General features: G+C 37.6%; 2 protein-coding genes across 2 annotated transcripts in view; both read right to left on the bottom strand.

The window, feature by feature from the left end:
• The window catches only part of LOC132184974 (uncharacterized), a 53,258-nt gene extending 51,700 nt beyond the window's left edge, over nt 1-1,558 (bottom strand). Inside the window, exon 1 of the mRNA XM_059598781.1 lies at nt 1,546-1,558. The gene's annotated coding sequence lies outside the window, so the exon portion shown is untranslated. The remainder of the gene's footprint in view (nt 1-1,545) is intronic.
• Nucleotides 1,559-10,298: 8,740 nt separating this feature from the next.
• LOC132184937 (cytokinin dehydrogenase 7-like) lies at nt 10,299-14,218 on the bottom strand. The gene is made up of 4 exons (XM_059598729.1): nt 13,409-14,218; nt 12,938-13,216; nt 11,699-11,961; nt 10,299-10,807 (listed from the first exon to the last, which is right to left on the bottom strand). Exons 1-4 carry the CDS (start codon nt 14,105-14,107, stop codon nt 10,486-10,488), a joined length of 1,563 nt encoding a protein of 520 aa, XP_059454712.1. The 5' UTR covers nt 14,108-14,218; the 3' UTR covers nt 10,299-10,485.
• Between the last annotated feature and the right edge of the window lie 324 nt (nt 14,219-14,542).

Genomic DNA, 14,542 nt, shown 5'->3' with positions numbered 1-14,542 from the left:
CAATGCCTCTGATCTAGCTGGCCTCCAGAACCAATTACCATTTTTATTAACAGATGAAAGATTATCTTCCAAACTACTTTGAGCATCATAAACAGCCCTATAACCATATTGCTCAAACAAAACTCCAGCAGGATGCCACCAATCCAACCAAAGATGAATGTGTTCCCCATTTCCAACCTCAAACCTCAAGAATCTCCTAGCAATATCCCTTAGTTTCAGAATCTTTCTCCAATTCCAAGAACAATTTTGAGGTATTCCAACACTCCAAAAACTCTTTCTTTTCAACAGATTTTCCTTAACCCAAGCCACCCAAATGGAACCCGACCTAGAAAAAAGGCTCCAAACATGCCTAAACATAGAGGACTGATTCCAAACTTCAAGCCTCTTCAACCCCAAACCAACCTCCTTCTTAGGGAAACAAATATTAGCCCAAGAAACTTTAGCCTTGGCAGACCCTTCAGTCTTCCCATTCCAAAGAAATCTGTTGAACTTTTGCTCAATAGCTTTAAAAACCTTCTTAGGAAGAATGAAAATACCTGTCCAATACACTAGTAAGCTGTAAAGCACAAAAGAAATCAATTGAAGCCTGCCTGCATAAGAGAGATTCTTAGACAACCAGGAGTCAAACCTACCAGTGATTATATTAAGCAAACCCCCATAATCTGTTGTAGAAAGCCTAGAAGATATGAGTGGAACCCCAAGATATCTCATAGGGAATTGACCTTCAATCATTCCCAGATCATCCAGCAGAGAATGCTTAACTCTATCTGAAATACCAGAACAAAAGAAAGAACTCTTTGAAGGATTAGATTTCAAACCAGACAAATCCTCAAACTCTAGTAGAGCATTCTTAATAATCTTGATAGAATTAAGACTAGCCTCAGGAAAAATGAGAAGATCATTTGCAAAACAAAGATGAGTAAGCTTTAAACTAACACACTTTAGATGGAACTTGAAACCAAAACTGCCACCAGTATGATCACTTATAATCCTTGAAAAAACTTCCATGGCTATGACAAAAATATAAGGAGAAAGAGGATCATCCTGCGTCAACCCCTTTTTTCCTTGAAAATAACCAACCATAGTACCAATAAGACACAAAAAATCTAGGAGAAGAAATGCATACCTTAATCCAATTAAGAAATTTGGTTGAAAACCAAAACAATGAAGACAATGAAGCAGAAACTCCCAACCAACATAATCATAAGCCTTCATCAAATCAATCTTCAAAGTACATCGAGGCTGCCCTCTGTCCTTATGATCGTTTCTAACAATTTCCTGAGCCACCATAACATTTTCTAAAATGGATGAAAGCAGATTGATTCATACTAACCAAATCTCCCAAAATAGGCAACATTCTGTTAGAAATGATTTTAGTAATACACTTGTAGATAACATTGCAGCAAGCAATGGGCCTAAAATCACCTATAGTAGAAGGATTAACCTTCTTAACCTGATGGTTTCTCTATAGATTTCTTCAAGTCTGCTTGGTCTGTCGTTGGTCAGGATGTAGTTGCTGCCATTAAGGATGTAGTTGTTGCCATTAAGTATTTCTTTCATTTAGGATGTAGTTGCTGTCATTAAGGATTTCTTTCATTCTGTAAAGAAACCATCAGGGCTTGGGGCCTTATTAGCCTTCATATGAAATAAAGTATCCTTAATCTCAGCTGTAGTAATCTCCTTTTCCAACATAGCAGCTTGATCAATAGAAATGACAACAGAAATAAGCTGCCTAATTCGTTTAGCCTTTGAAGCAGTGAACTGTAACTGATTTGAACCCAATAACTTCTTGTAAAAACTCTCAGCCACTTGCTTAATTTGCTCCACATCCTCTACTCGATTACCATACTCATCCCACAAATAAGTAATAGTGTTCTTTGCATGCTAAACTTTAAGAGAACGATGGAAAAAACTATTATTTTGTAACTGATTTGTACCCAATAACTTATTGTAAAAACTCTTAGCCACCTGCTTAATTTGCTCCACATCCTCTACTCGATTACCATACTCATCCCACAAATGAGTAATAGTGTTCTTGGCATGCTGAACTTTAAGAGAACGATGGAAAAAACTATTATTTTGATCCCCCAATTGCAGCCATTGGTTCCTAGCCTTCTACTTCAAGAAGGATTCCTCAGCCTTAGTTATGGAAAAATAGGCATGTAAACATTCCCTTTCCTTAAGTAAACTATTAGCCCTACCAAAAGAATCAATAACCTCTTTTTGTGCAAGATATAGGTTATCACGATCCTAAATGATTTTTTGTTTCAGATTATCAAAACAAACCAGATTCTACTCCTTCAGCACAACTTTCACAGCTTTAAGCTTGACATAAAGCTTATACATAGGAAGCGCCTCAACTTGAGTAGTCCTCCCTTTTTCCACCCAATTCAAAAACCCTTGATGCTCCAACCAGTAATTAAAAAACTTAAAAGGTTTAGGGTGGTCAAAACTCTGCATAATGCCTACTGAAATGACAGCAGGGGAATGATTTAAAACTCCCCCAGGATGAAATTCTACAATAGTTCTCGCAAACAAACTCATCCAATATTCATTTGCCAAGACCATATCCAATTTTCTTGCTACAAACCGAGGTTCTTCACTTTTGTTTGTCCAAGTGTAAAAGCAACGACTAAAATTAAAATCCAAAACCTCAATCTCATTTAAGCATTCGCCAAACTCAGTTTCATAAGAATTGCTCTTAGTAGAACCCCACTTTTCAACTAAAGAATGAACCACATTAAAATCTCCACAAATCGTCCAAGGATTATTAGAAACTTTTACTTCATAGAACTTAAATTTCCCCACAACATCTTTCGATCTACACCATTATTCGCTCCATACACAAAAGAGTGAAACCAACAATAGTTATTATGCAAAGATTTAATCTCACAATTAATACTCTAATCACTCTTATCAATGACAGTCACTGCAAAATAGATTTCTTCCAACAAACCCAAATCCTCCCCAAAAAGTGAAACTCATAGTTAAACACATAATCCCACTCAAGAACTATACAAGATTTAATCCTTTCAACTTCATGCTCCTTCACTCTAGTTTCAATAAGACAAATAAGACTAAGCTTATGCCTTTGTATCATACTCTTTACCTCCCGTTGTTTAGAGGAATGATTCAAACCCCTCACATTCTATATCAAAAAGTTCATGTAGTAGGAGAGAAACCCCTCATCAAAACCTCCTCCTCTCCCCCCATTTTACCTTTTCCGTTATCCTTCAATTGGTTATCACTTTCCTCATTCAAAGCATTTTCAATAACATTTTGAAGAGAAGTTGAAAAAGCACCTGGACCCCTCACTACACCACCATCAGCCGTAGCCAACAATGAAAAGAATTGGCCCAATGTCTCTGACTATCCCTAATAGAATCCTTAGACACCGGGGTTCTCTTAGCAGAACTGACCACATTCCATTGGTCTGTGGCCACAATACTAGGAGCAGCACTCTTTATTGCAGTGGCCTTCCTCACCATATCACCAGTCTTCACTAGAAACTCCTTCTAGATAGGATCAGCATTTTTAGGAATCCAAACCTTCCTTTCAACCTTTGTACATACATGGGATAAATGACCAAAAGACCTGCAATTCTTGCATTTAACAGGTAACCAAGGATATTCAATTCCCACCACTACCCTACCCCCATCAACACGAATGACTTCGACTTCTTTAGGAAAAGCAGAATCCATGTTCACTTAAACCAAAACCCTAGCAAATCCAAGCCTAATTTGCTCTTTAGTAATAGAATCAACACAAAGTGGCTTACCAACACCACTAGCCACATAACTCAAACATGTAGCATTCCAAAATTCAATAGGCAAATTATGCATCTTAATGCAAACAGGAATAGTAGACATATATATCTTAAGAAGCTGCATACCTGGAGTCCATTTTCGCAAAATTAGAGGCTTATTAGCTATATGCCATAACTTTGCCTCCATAACCTCATCTCTAGTCTTGTCATCCGCAAATTTGAACAGATACAAACCATTTTCTAGCAAGAACACTTCAATTTTCCCATATTGTGCCCATAAACTATACACAACATGTTTCACAACATAGAAGGGAATAGGTTTATCAAGAAATTGACCTACCAAAGAAGGAGACCATTTCGAGATACCTTCCTCAATTGCCTCCTTCGGTGGTTTCACAACAATTCTTCCATCTTCAGTAGACGGAGCAAAATACTGCAATGTGCCTAGAGATTTCTCCGATCTAAACAAATTTCTCAAATCCTGAACTAAATTCTTCTGAGCAACCGGTAGGATCAACATCCAGTAACCCATATGAAACACCATTAACATCAGAACTCCTCAGAACCTCCTTCTCAAGAATAATTAAACTACTGAAAAAAATAAAAAAATAAAAATTCATAGATTCATGCCTTGGTCAGGATTTAACGGAATTTGAAAAAATACCTACACTTGAATCTTTGCAACTACTTTTTTTTTTTTTTTAATAAGAAAACAAGGGTATTTTGGAAATAGTGACAGGATTTAACGGAAAAACCTAACATGGAGTGACATTGTAAAAAATTAGAAGTTTAATACACTAAATTGAAACTTTAAATTAAGAGTTTTTAAACTTTATAGAGGATATTGCAAAAGTGATGGAAATTTAGGGGATTAAGTTAAGTTCCCTTAAATAAAAATATAGATAATGTACAACATATAGTAAGAGTAGCATGAATTCTTTGTCAATTTTGATGATGGGCTTGGCTAAGTTAATTGATTTTCATGCAGTTGGTGTTACTTTTTTTTAAAAAAGGAATCATGATATTTTCATTGATAATTATTGACAATTATCTTGCTCAGCAAATACCTGAATAAAACTAAGACTCTCCTCCAACCACACCTGGTTGAGGGACTGATGGAGAGCTGCTCTCGCTAATCTATGAGCTGCTTAATTAATTAGCCTATTTACAAATGTAACAGGATAATTGTGCTACTGAATTTATTGCCGACATGTTCATGATTCATCCCGTTTGACATGTTTTTGAACTTGAGATGCCTATACAATCTAGAAGCTATTGGACCCTTTTTTAACCCTCTTATATATTCTTTTCTATATATATATATATATATATATATATGAATGAAGTCCCCTCAGACGTTAGTGACTGAATTGGAGTCAATAATTAAACTACTGCTCGTAATTGAGACAACCAATTCTCTTGCCTCCAACGCATCATTTGTTTGATAGTAAAACGATAGACCCACCCTCGTAAACTAAATCATGTTGTCGTCGTTATTTCCAAAATAGGGGGAGGCCATAGCTTCTGTTGGTTTGCCCTTTTGTTTCGTCTGTGCTTGTTTTATTTTAAGCGAAAAATACATTTTATTCTTCTGAACTATTTATTCATTTGTACTTTAATCTTTAATATTTAAAAAGTGACACTTGAGTCTCTTAAACTTTCAAATTGTTACAATTCAAGAATGTTTTTTTTTTTCTCCAAAATGCCGCCATTCCAAATTAAAATAATAATAATAATAATAATAATTTTTTTAAAAAAAAAAAATTAAAAATTAAGGGGTGGCTTGGGCCAAAGGGTAGCTTCGGCCACCCCAGACCGAGCACCCCTTAGTTTTTAATTTATTATTATTAATTTTTTTTTTTAAAATTTGAGATAGGGGTATTTTGGAAAAAAGAAGTTAGAATAGTTGAATTGTAACAATTTAGAAGTTTGGAGGGATCAAGTGTCACTTTTTAAATATTGGAGGTCAAAGTGCAAATGGGTGAATAGTTTAAAAGGGTAAAATATATTTTTTCCTCATTTTAATTTTCATGTATTTTAAGTACTATTTCGGTTTAAAAAAAAAAAAAAAAATCAAATTACACACTTCAGTGGCTGGCGGCTTGTCCTTTTCTCTTGGCCTTTACTGCCCTTTAAGAACCCAACATGAAGTTGAAGTCCTGTTTTGTTTTGTTTTGTTTTTGTGGAGTCAAGCGTGTGTTATTAAGACAGTAGAGTTATGTTTGAATGGTTTATTCTGACGTGAGAATCGGGGGACGTGAAGATAAAATCCAGTGGACTACCAAACTGCACGTGATGTGGACTTGAATCAGAACCATAGAAGCCCATCTATTGAAAACAGGCCATTAGCATTTATCATAAGAAGTGGACCCAAAAAAAGAAGTGAACTTGCTGTACGGGTATAGTCTGTCTGGTATACCCGTTTACAACCACTAGGGCCTAGGCCCATGGACCAATTAGCTTGACTAGCCAGGCTCAAGGCAAGCCCAACAACCAGGCACATAACAAGTCCAAAAACCCAACCTTAGAGGAGAAATTGTAAGAAATAGCACTAGGGAATTAGCCGATTGATGTGTTAGTCGACTAGTGTATTGTTACAAAACAATGAAAAGTCTATGGACCTCCTAAATTATGAGCATGTTTGAGATTATATAGGAAAACATAACTTGTCTCTAAAATTTTGTTAAAAGGTTCTACCACTGATGCTTGCTTTTCTCCTGTACGATTGGGTCTCTACATAAAGATCCAATGGAGGCTCTAACAAGATTACACCAAGTATCTTCTGTTGAATCTTACAAGACTCAGTTTGAGGAAATCTCAATAAGAGTCTGTGGACTCTCAGAAGCTCACAAATTGAGCTACTTTTTTAAATGGGTTAAGGGAGGATATAAGGGTATCTGTGAGGATGTTAAACCCTCCTAACTTAGTGGCAGCATTTAGGTTAGCCAAAATGCAAGATGAAAATCTAGCAGTAATGAGAAAGGGAGCTAAGTCTAGTATGTCCAATAGTAATAGCTCACTGGTTGCTGTTGTTAAGGCAGATCAGATGCCTGAACTACCAATGCAAAGGCTTACACAGGATCAATTGAAGGAAAAAGGGTAGAACGGGTTGTGTTTTAAATGTGATGATAAGTGGGGGCATGATCACAAATGTAAAGGGCCCAAACTATTCCTGATTAAAGAAGTAGAGGATGATAGTGAAAGAGTAAATAGGATAAAACGGAATCTAATCGACTTGGGGGATCCTATAGAAGGGGTGAGTAGTTGGAGTAAGATTTCATTGCATGCTATTGTAGGGTCTCCTGAACCTAAAAGTATGAGATTGATTGGTAAAATTAATCTCAAATAGGTGGATATTTTAGTTGATACAGGAAGTACCCACTACTTCCTTGATCCAAAGGTGGCTAAGGGGGCTAGATTGGATGTGAAGGGAGATGAATGTGTTGAGGTGAGGATCGTTATTGGTGACATGATTAGAAGTGAAGGAAGATGTTCAAGGGTTTTCATTGGAATTCAATGGAGTAAGTTTAAGTTGGATGTCTATTTGTTGTCCCTTAGGGGTCTTTGAGGTGGTGTTAGGAGTCCAATGGTATTCTATGGGAGTTCTTCTATATGGAGGCATGAAGGTGTGTTTCAAGGGTATATAGAATTGTTGGAGTCCAGTGAAAGTTGAACAGGATAAAGTTGAAATGTGCGATGTATCTAGTCCAATGGTTATGTGGACACAAGTGCTCAAGCAAGAAGAAACAAGAAAAAAGGAAGAATTTTTGGTGCAGTGGGAAGGGCAAAGTGCCAAAAATGCTGTTTGGGCGGGCGGAGAATGATTGAAAACAACCTATCGCCGCCTTGAGGGCAAGAATTTTCAAGGTGAGAGAATTGTAACAAGTTTGTGGTGGCTGTCGGCCACAGACATTGTAAATGAACCACATGGAAGAAACATAAAAGGAGAATATAAAAATGATGTAAATCACGTCTCTTAATACTATATGGTTAAGATTCTCTAGCAATTGAAGAGCATAGAGTATTCTAAAAATGATGCAAGTGTAAGTGCGTGGACCAAGTCACTTACTTAGAAAGCTACAAAAGTGCAATAGTGAAAATGGTCTTTTTTGCATTTGAGATTTAAATGGACATAAGTTTGGTTGGATGTGGGAGTAATATTTGGCCTTAACTAAGTGGACCAAATATTTGTATATTTGAAATTAAAATGTGCTAGAATATTTACAATAGCTATTATGGTTGTAAATATTACCATAACATGTAAAAAATATTTTCATAATATGCTGAGAATATATGAAAATATTATATCACAAATATGGTAGCATATGATAGATAATATAATAACAAATAGTTTGGAAGGGCAATTGCAATTTAAAAAAAAAAAAAAAAAAAAAATAGACTACAAACTAGATGAAAATTTGAAGAAAATAAATGTAATTTACCCTGTTTTTTAAGCAAAAACAAGTCAATAGTTAGTCCATTTAATTTTAGTTGATTTAGATCAAAAGTAGACCTATGTCAAAATAATCATTATTTGAAACACTTAATTTGGTAGTACTCATTTATTTTTATTGAAATTAAAATATTGAATCGAAAAGGGTTCAATAAGGGGGTGTTTGGCAAATGGGATGGCCTAAACACTGTAGTTGATGTAGATTGATGTGAAAAAAAGTAAGAATGTTTGGTATAAAAGAAATGAAAAAGTAGTATAGAAAAGTGAAAAAATTTTGTTTTGTAGTGATTTTTTTATTTGAATAATAATAAAAAGTGAATGATTTGATATTAAAAGTGAAAAAGTTAGAATGTTTTAATGTTGATTTTTTTGGAAAATGGTGATAAATAGTGTTTGGGCCAACCCCATCCCCATTACCAACAAGAACTACCTCCTTATCTTTTCTAACAGATTTTAGGGTTCAATGAATATTTAATCACTATTTGTATTCTTATTTTAGATATAGTTTTTTTTTTTTTTTTTCTTTTTCTTTTTCTTTATTAGAATCTGCTGGTAGGTCGGCAAAAATGGTATTTTTAGTAATTTTATCACACAGTTATTATACAATGTTGATATGTTAGTCCCAACTAAATTATTGGATAAGTCATTATTAAAATAATAATAATAATAATAATCAAGAGTTGGTTGTAACCAGGGTTGTCAATTTTTAACACGACTTGTGAGTTTAATACCAACTCGATACGAAATTAAATGGTTATGGTTGAGGAATCTAACCTGTTTAGTTAAATGGGTCGGGTTATGAATAACCTATATAGTCTTATATACATGGTTCGACACGACCTGAACCTGACACGTGATATAAAGACAGACAAATTTTAATATGACATGCGAACTCGACACTAACCTAATACAAAAATAAATGGTTATGAGCTGATAAGTTTGATCTGTTTAATTAAAATGATCGAATTAAGGTTGATCTGTATAATTTTATATACATGCTTTGATACGATCTGAACATAATACGTAAACACAAATTGTCACCCTACTCGTGACTACCACTTTAACCTTCTTTTTTTTTTTTTTTGTCGTCATTAACGAGATCACTTGAAATATTAAAGCGAGTATAGGTAATTTGCCCAGCCCATCAATCAGCTCAGTACTAGGCCCACGTTATCCCTCTAGCCTCTAGGGTTTGCTTGTGAACTCAACCCAACAACTGAGGGTGTCTTTTCCTTAATGATAGAAGCAGCTGCAGCCTAATGACTGGAGTACACGTGGTTTAAGGTTAATTGAACCAAGTCGTACGTCAAGTCTTACATGCATGACACGTTAACCAAAGTACGTATAGGATGCTCTTCATGGGGTTCAAACGAGGTAAATGCTTTCCCCATTGGCTGGTCCAGCTTACAAGAAATCATGATCTTATAATTGCCTTCTAAAGCCAAAAATCCCTACCCATTTTTTAACTCTTTCTCTACTTTTCATAAGGGAAATGAATTGGGAAAAAGGACAAAAGAAAAGAAGGGAAATAAAGGGGAAAAAAGTGAATTAAAGATGATGAAACCAAGTAGATTTGATCTTTGCATGCAAACAAAACACAAACAAAGCTCGAGAAACCAAAGATAAAGTTTTTTTTTTTTTTTTTTTCTTTTTTTGCATGAAAGGGTGAGAATCTGATGCCCTAGTTGGCCACCCCTTTTATCTTTTTCATGTGGGGAAAAAAGAATTGACCCTTAGGAAACTGAAGTCAAATAATCTTAAGATGATTAAGGCCAATTAAGATTGTCTTCGATTGCTTTGCTAAAATAAAAGGTTGTCTCAGATAAGACATGCTGGACTGTCAAATTGATTGGCCTGTGGCTTGTGACTCCTAGTACTTATTTTTTTGCATCACAGCTTATGATAGAGACCAGCACCAATTAAGTCTTGTCTCTCATTATTGATGTGCGGGTCAAAGTTACGTGGTACAGTTGGCAATGGTGCACAAATTAATTTCATTTACGAACATTACAATCAAATGTTAACTTGTTCAACTACCTCAAATCTTTTCATTTTGTCAAGATTTTGTTGCTGCCTTTTGTTTTAAAGAAAAGGGTATATCATTAAGGAACAAAATTTTTCTCCTTTTTTTTTTTTTTTTTGGCGCAAAATATTTCTTTACAATGATGGAAGATAGGAAAAACACAAATACCTACAAAGGTAATGACATTAATGGACCTGATCATGATCTGATCAAATCAAGATAAGACGGCTACTGATAATCCTCCTAGAGGTGATGGATCCTTGAAAATATTTTTTGACCGGGCGCAAGGATGGCCAATGGATCAAAACTCGCCTTTCTTTCAACGAATCTTGTCCATTGGTTCCCAAAATGTGCCTTCCATTCCTCCTGTGAGGAGTAGTGAGGGAGATAGAGTTTGAAATCAAAGCCCTTGTTAATGCAACACTTGATAATCTCATGGTTTTGGGCAACCATTTTTTCAACTGAAGGGCCCTTTGGGTACGCAGTGAACCTGAGCAATGCCACTATGTAGAAGATCTCGTCATTCTCGTCCTTTGGTATCACCACAGATGTACGTGTATCCCACCTGATACAGTAAAAATTAACTTTTAATTTTTTTTTTTTTTAAAAAAATTTCGTATACCAATGAATTTGTGACATTATTGGTACAAATGAACAAATACAAAGAAAGACTGGCATTTTCTGTGGCCCTGAGAACACCATCATTGATCTGACAAATAACCGGGCATTTTCGTCAATGAGAAAATCATTGCTGGAGCCCAGACAAATTATGGTGTCATTATAACCCGGCTGGCGAATAAAATTCTTTGTCGTTTCTAGAATGGCAAGTAACAGTGACCAGTGAAAGTAACTCCACTTTTTCCAGTTTTTTTCTCTACAAAAATGATAAATATTAACACATCACTTATTGGTACTCCAAGTGACGAAAATGCCACCCACAAAATCGAATATTACCAAACCTACCCCCCCAAGTGGTTTGAATCTGTCCCTGACTAGACCAAACGCAAAAAGCACAAAGAATTGGGTTATAATAAAATACTCTCACCGTATCTTTGTCCCACAAAGTACGCTCCCTACGTTTGCACCTACCCAGACGCAATTAGAAAAAAAAAATTTTAGCCTGTGGGCTCTTATAGGGTACGGTAGAGTGCAGCGTTAAATGGTTCGACTCTCACTCTCAGTGTAACAGAAAAGCCAGCGGGGATAGTTTGGTGGGGTCGTTTTGGGAATTGCCATAATCCTCCGGCCCCCACTCGGATGACCTTAGGGAGTAGAAAATATTTGACCTACCTCCAAAATCTTAACTACCCCATTCAAAATGTTCAGCAAATTAGTAAGCATATCGTGTCGATAGGGCCAGGTGACAAAAAAAAAAAAAAAATTCTCTCACAAAATCAAGAATTTGTAATGGGCGGCACACAAAAAACATGTGAGATTGAGTGGGCAATACACTTACATGCTTCGCGTCAGCGGGTAGATCAGCATGGGCCCGCCGACCCCGCCCTTTAGGATGTTCTTGAACACGTGGCGGTCGAAATCAGCGATATCGGACTTTGATACGAACAAGTTTAGCCACGGGTGCGGCGCATCCCAATCACCGTTGGCTTTGGCGTGTTCCTCTGCTTGTTTCACACGTAATAGAAACTCCATGTAGTTCAAGTCCATCTCGAACTTTAAATGTCTAAGAAATCCTAGCCGTCCAAGCAACCTGTTTACAACCTGGAAAGAAACCAAACCAGCAAATAAGGAAGGAACAAGGGGCAGTCATATAATCAAATAAGCCAAAGACATGGTGTTCATGGTTTACAGGTTCCAGAAAATGATGGCTTTTTGGCCATTTGTGCGACTGTGGGGACCATAACGTCAGCAAAATGTCAATGACCAGCTCAATTACGTCTACAGTGACGCATCATTACCATTTTAACCCCGACTCGATCTTGTATACACGAAAGTGACAAATCTGACGGGTGATATGGAACCATTTTAGATGATGCAAACTATACAACATTCTCGGCCGTTGGATCTTTGATCCAAGTAATCAAATCTGTTAGATGAAATGGTATATTATTTTTTTACTTCAATATAAGGCTTTCGTTTACGAAGCATAATTGGAGGAAAAAGTAGAATGTTATTCTCGTAATTAAAAGCTGAATCCATGGGCTTTTTATGGTTTAATGTGTCAGAAAATCCAATGGGGGGATATATTATTACCGTATGGTCGCTTTCAAAAGAACAAAAGATCAAAAATTAAAAAAAAAAAAAAAAAAAATAGTGATAGTAATTAAAAAATAGGCGGGGACAAGGATTGAAATGCTAGGTGGCGATCAGGTGCACGAGAAAGAGCGTCCTCCATTGCTGAGCTGCCTACACGTGTAAGCGAAGTATGTCTGTTTTGACTTTTTCACCGTCCGGCGAGACAGTTTTTGGCGTGGAACCCACGTTGTGGTTCATGGTCAAAATTTTAACGGCGAGAGCTAACTAGGAATTAGGAAACAGCTAGGTCAAAACTCAGTGATGAGGCCAATTACGGCCCCACACGTGGTGTTACTGTGTCCTACAACGTCCAGAACTCCCCAACTAAAAGAAAAAGAAAAAAGAAAAAAGAGAGTAATTTATGATCATAAGGTGCATTTGATTTCAATGAGCTACGTTGCAGGAGATTAAGAGAGAGCTGGAGGGTTGGTAAATTCGTTACCGCATCAACAGTTGAGGGGTGGTCAGTGTCTCGGTAGTGCAGAGCCACTTCGAGACAGTAGAGAACGGAGCCAGCGGTCGCCGGAATTCGAGATGGATCGAACGGCGCCTGCTGCGGATCCAACGGCACTGAGGGCCAACCATTGGATGGGTCATCACTGTTCAGGAAAACGAAACCCTCCACGTAATCAAACGAGTCGTTCTCTTGCCGAGTCACCAGCAACTCGGCGTCGCGACTGAATTCCTCAAACTCAGTGTACACCACCCGTATCCATCTCACCTAATCACAATAAATAAACCACAATTAATTACGTTTCGTAAACGTGTCGTTCATGCAATAATCTCACTAGAGAATAGAGATTTCTTCTTCTGTTCTTTCAAAAAAAAAAAAAAAAAAGAGATTTCTTCTTTTGTATTTTGTTTTTCCTAAAAAGAAGAAAGAAGAGAATTTGGATAATCGGAAAATACCCACCTTGTCCGGTGCCGGCTGTAGCTCGACCTTAGCTCTGGTAATGATGCCGAACTGGCCGAGACCGCCAAGAGCCGCAAAGAAGAGTTGAGGGTTCTGGGCCTCCGAGCAAATTATAATATCGCCTTTGCCCGTGACGACCTCTAATTCTGCTACGTTCGACGTTTGTGGACCGTAACGGAAGGCCTGGCCGCTGACGCCGGCATTCGATAACGTCCCGCCCACCGTCAAACTTAGGTAATCAGTCCACGACCTCGGAGCAAGCCCGAAGTCCAAGACGCACCGTTTTAGGACATCTTCCCATAATGCCCCTCCGGACACATCGGCGTAGGGCGTCCCATTAATCCGCACCACTTGGAAATGGTCCTCCATGGAACGCATATCCATGACGAGTCCCCTATCAGCCATCGCCTGCCCGTTGATGGAGTGGCCGTTGCCCCTTGCGGCCACCGTCAGATTCGATGACCGCAGAGCCGCTTTGACCACCCTGGCCACGTCATCGCTGTTGGCCGGTTTGACAAAGCCCAAGGGCTTGAAGGAATACACGCCGCCGAAATCCTTACCGGCTAAGCCGGTAGCCACGCAGTCGATACTGCCTTGGAGGTCCAGCGCGTCGCAGAGGCTGGAACAGTCGTCTTCCTCGTCGGCTTGCCTCGATTCGACGTCGTTCCCGTGTACGAAACGCTCAAGGTATGCTATCATCGTCGCCGTCGAACAGAGGACTTGTTGGTTTTCCAGGTCAATCTCGCCGGTACCGAGCAAATGTTTCTGTTGCCTCTTTAAAGCCCCTCTCTCTCTCTCTCTCTCTCTCTCTCTGAGTCACTCACTCGTAGTTGCCTTTTGGAGTTTAGGCTTTAAATAGCGGTTAATCGATTAGGATTTTGTTGGGAAATAAAAAAATGATTTCGAGAAAAAAGAAAATATAATTATGACATCGGCTTATAGCTTCGATATTCTGTTGACGTTTTGATCCTATCGACATCCCCTGTCTGCCACTTCCACATATAATAAAATTTCAGAATTTTTCTCACCCGGCGCACTTCTATTCTAAAACCGTCCTCACGAGTTAATTCATGAGCACTCCCAGTTTTTTCTTTTTTTGAAAATAATTGTAAAATCAGTCTATTAGACTATTAT

This window comes from Corylus avellana, chromosome ca6 (assembly GCF_901000735.1).
Source record: "Corylus avellana chromosome ca6, CavTom2PMs-1.0".
Lineage (NCBI taxonomy): Eukaryota > Viridiplantae > Streptophyta > Magnoliopsida > Fagales > Betulaceae > Corylus > Corylus avellana.
The sequence above is the reverse complement of the archived record's forward strand: the minus strand, read 5'-3'. Positions and strand labels throughout refer to the sequence as shown.

Coding starts and splice junctions, on each gene's coding strand:
- LOC132184937 (XM_059598729.1), bottom strand. CDS start 14,107: ATGATAGCATACCTTGAGCGTTTCGTACACGGGAACGACGTCGAATCG. Junction 11,962..12,937: donor ACCCCTCAACTGTTGATGCG/GTAACGAATTTA, acceptor GTTTCTTTCCAG/GTTGTAAACAGGTTGCTTGG. Junction 10,808..11,698: donor TACCCGCTGACGCGAAGCAT/GTAAGTGTATTG, acceptor TTACTGTATCAG/GTGGGATACACGTACATCTG.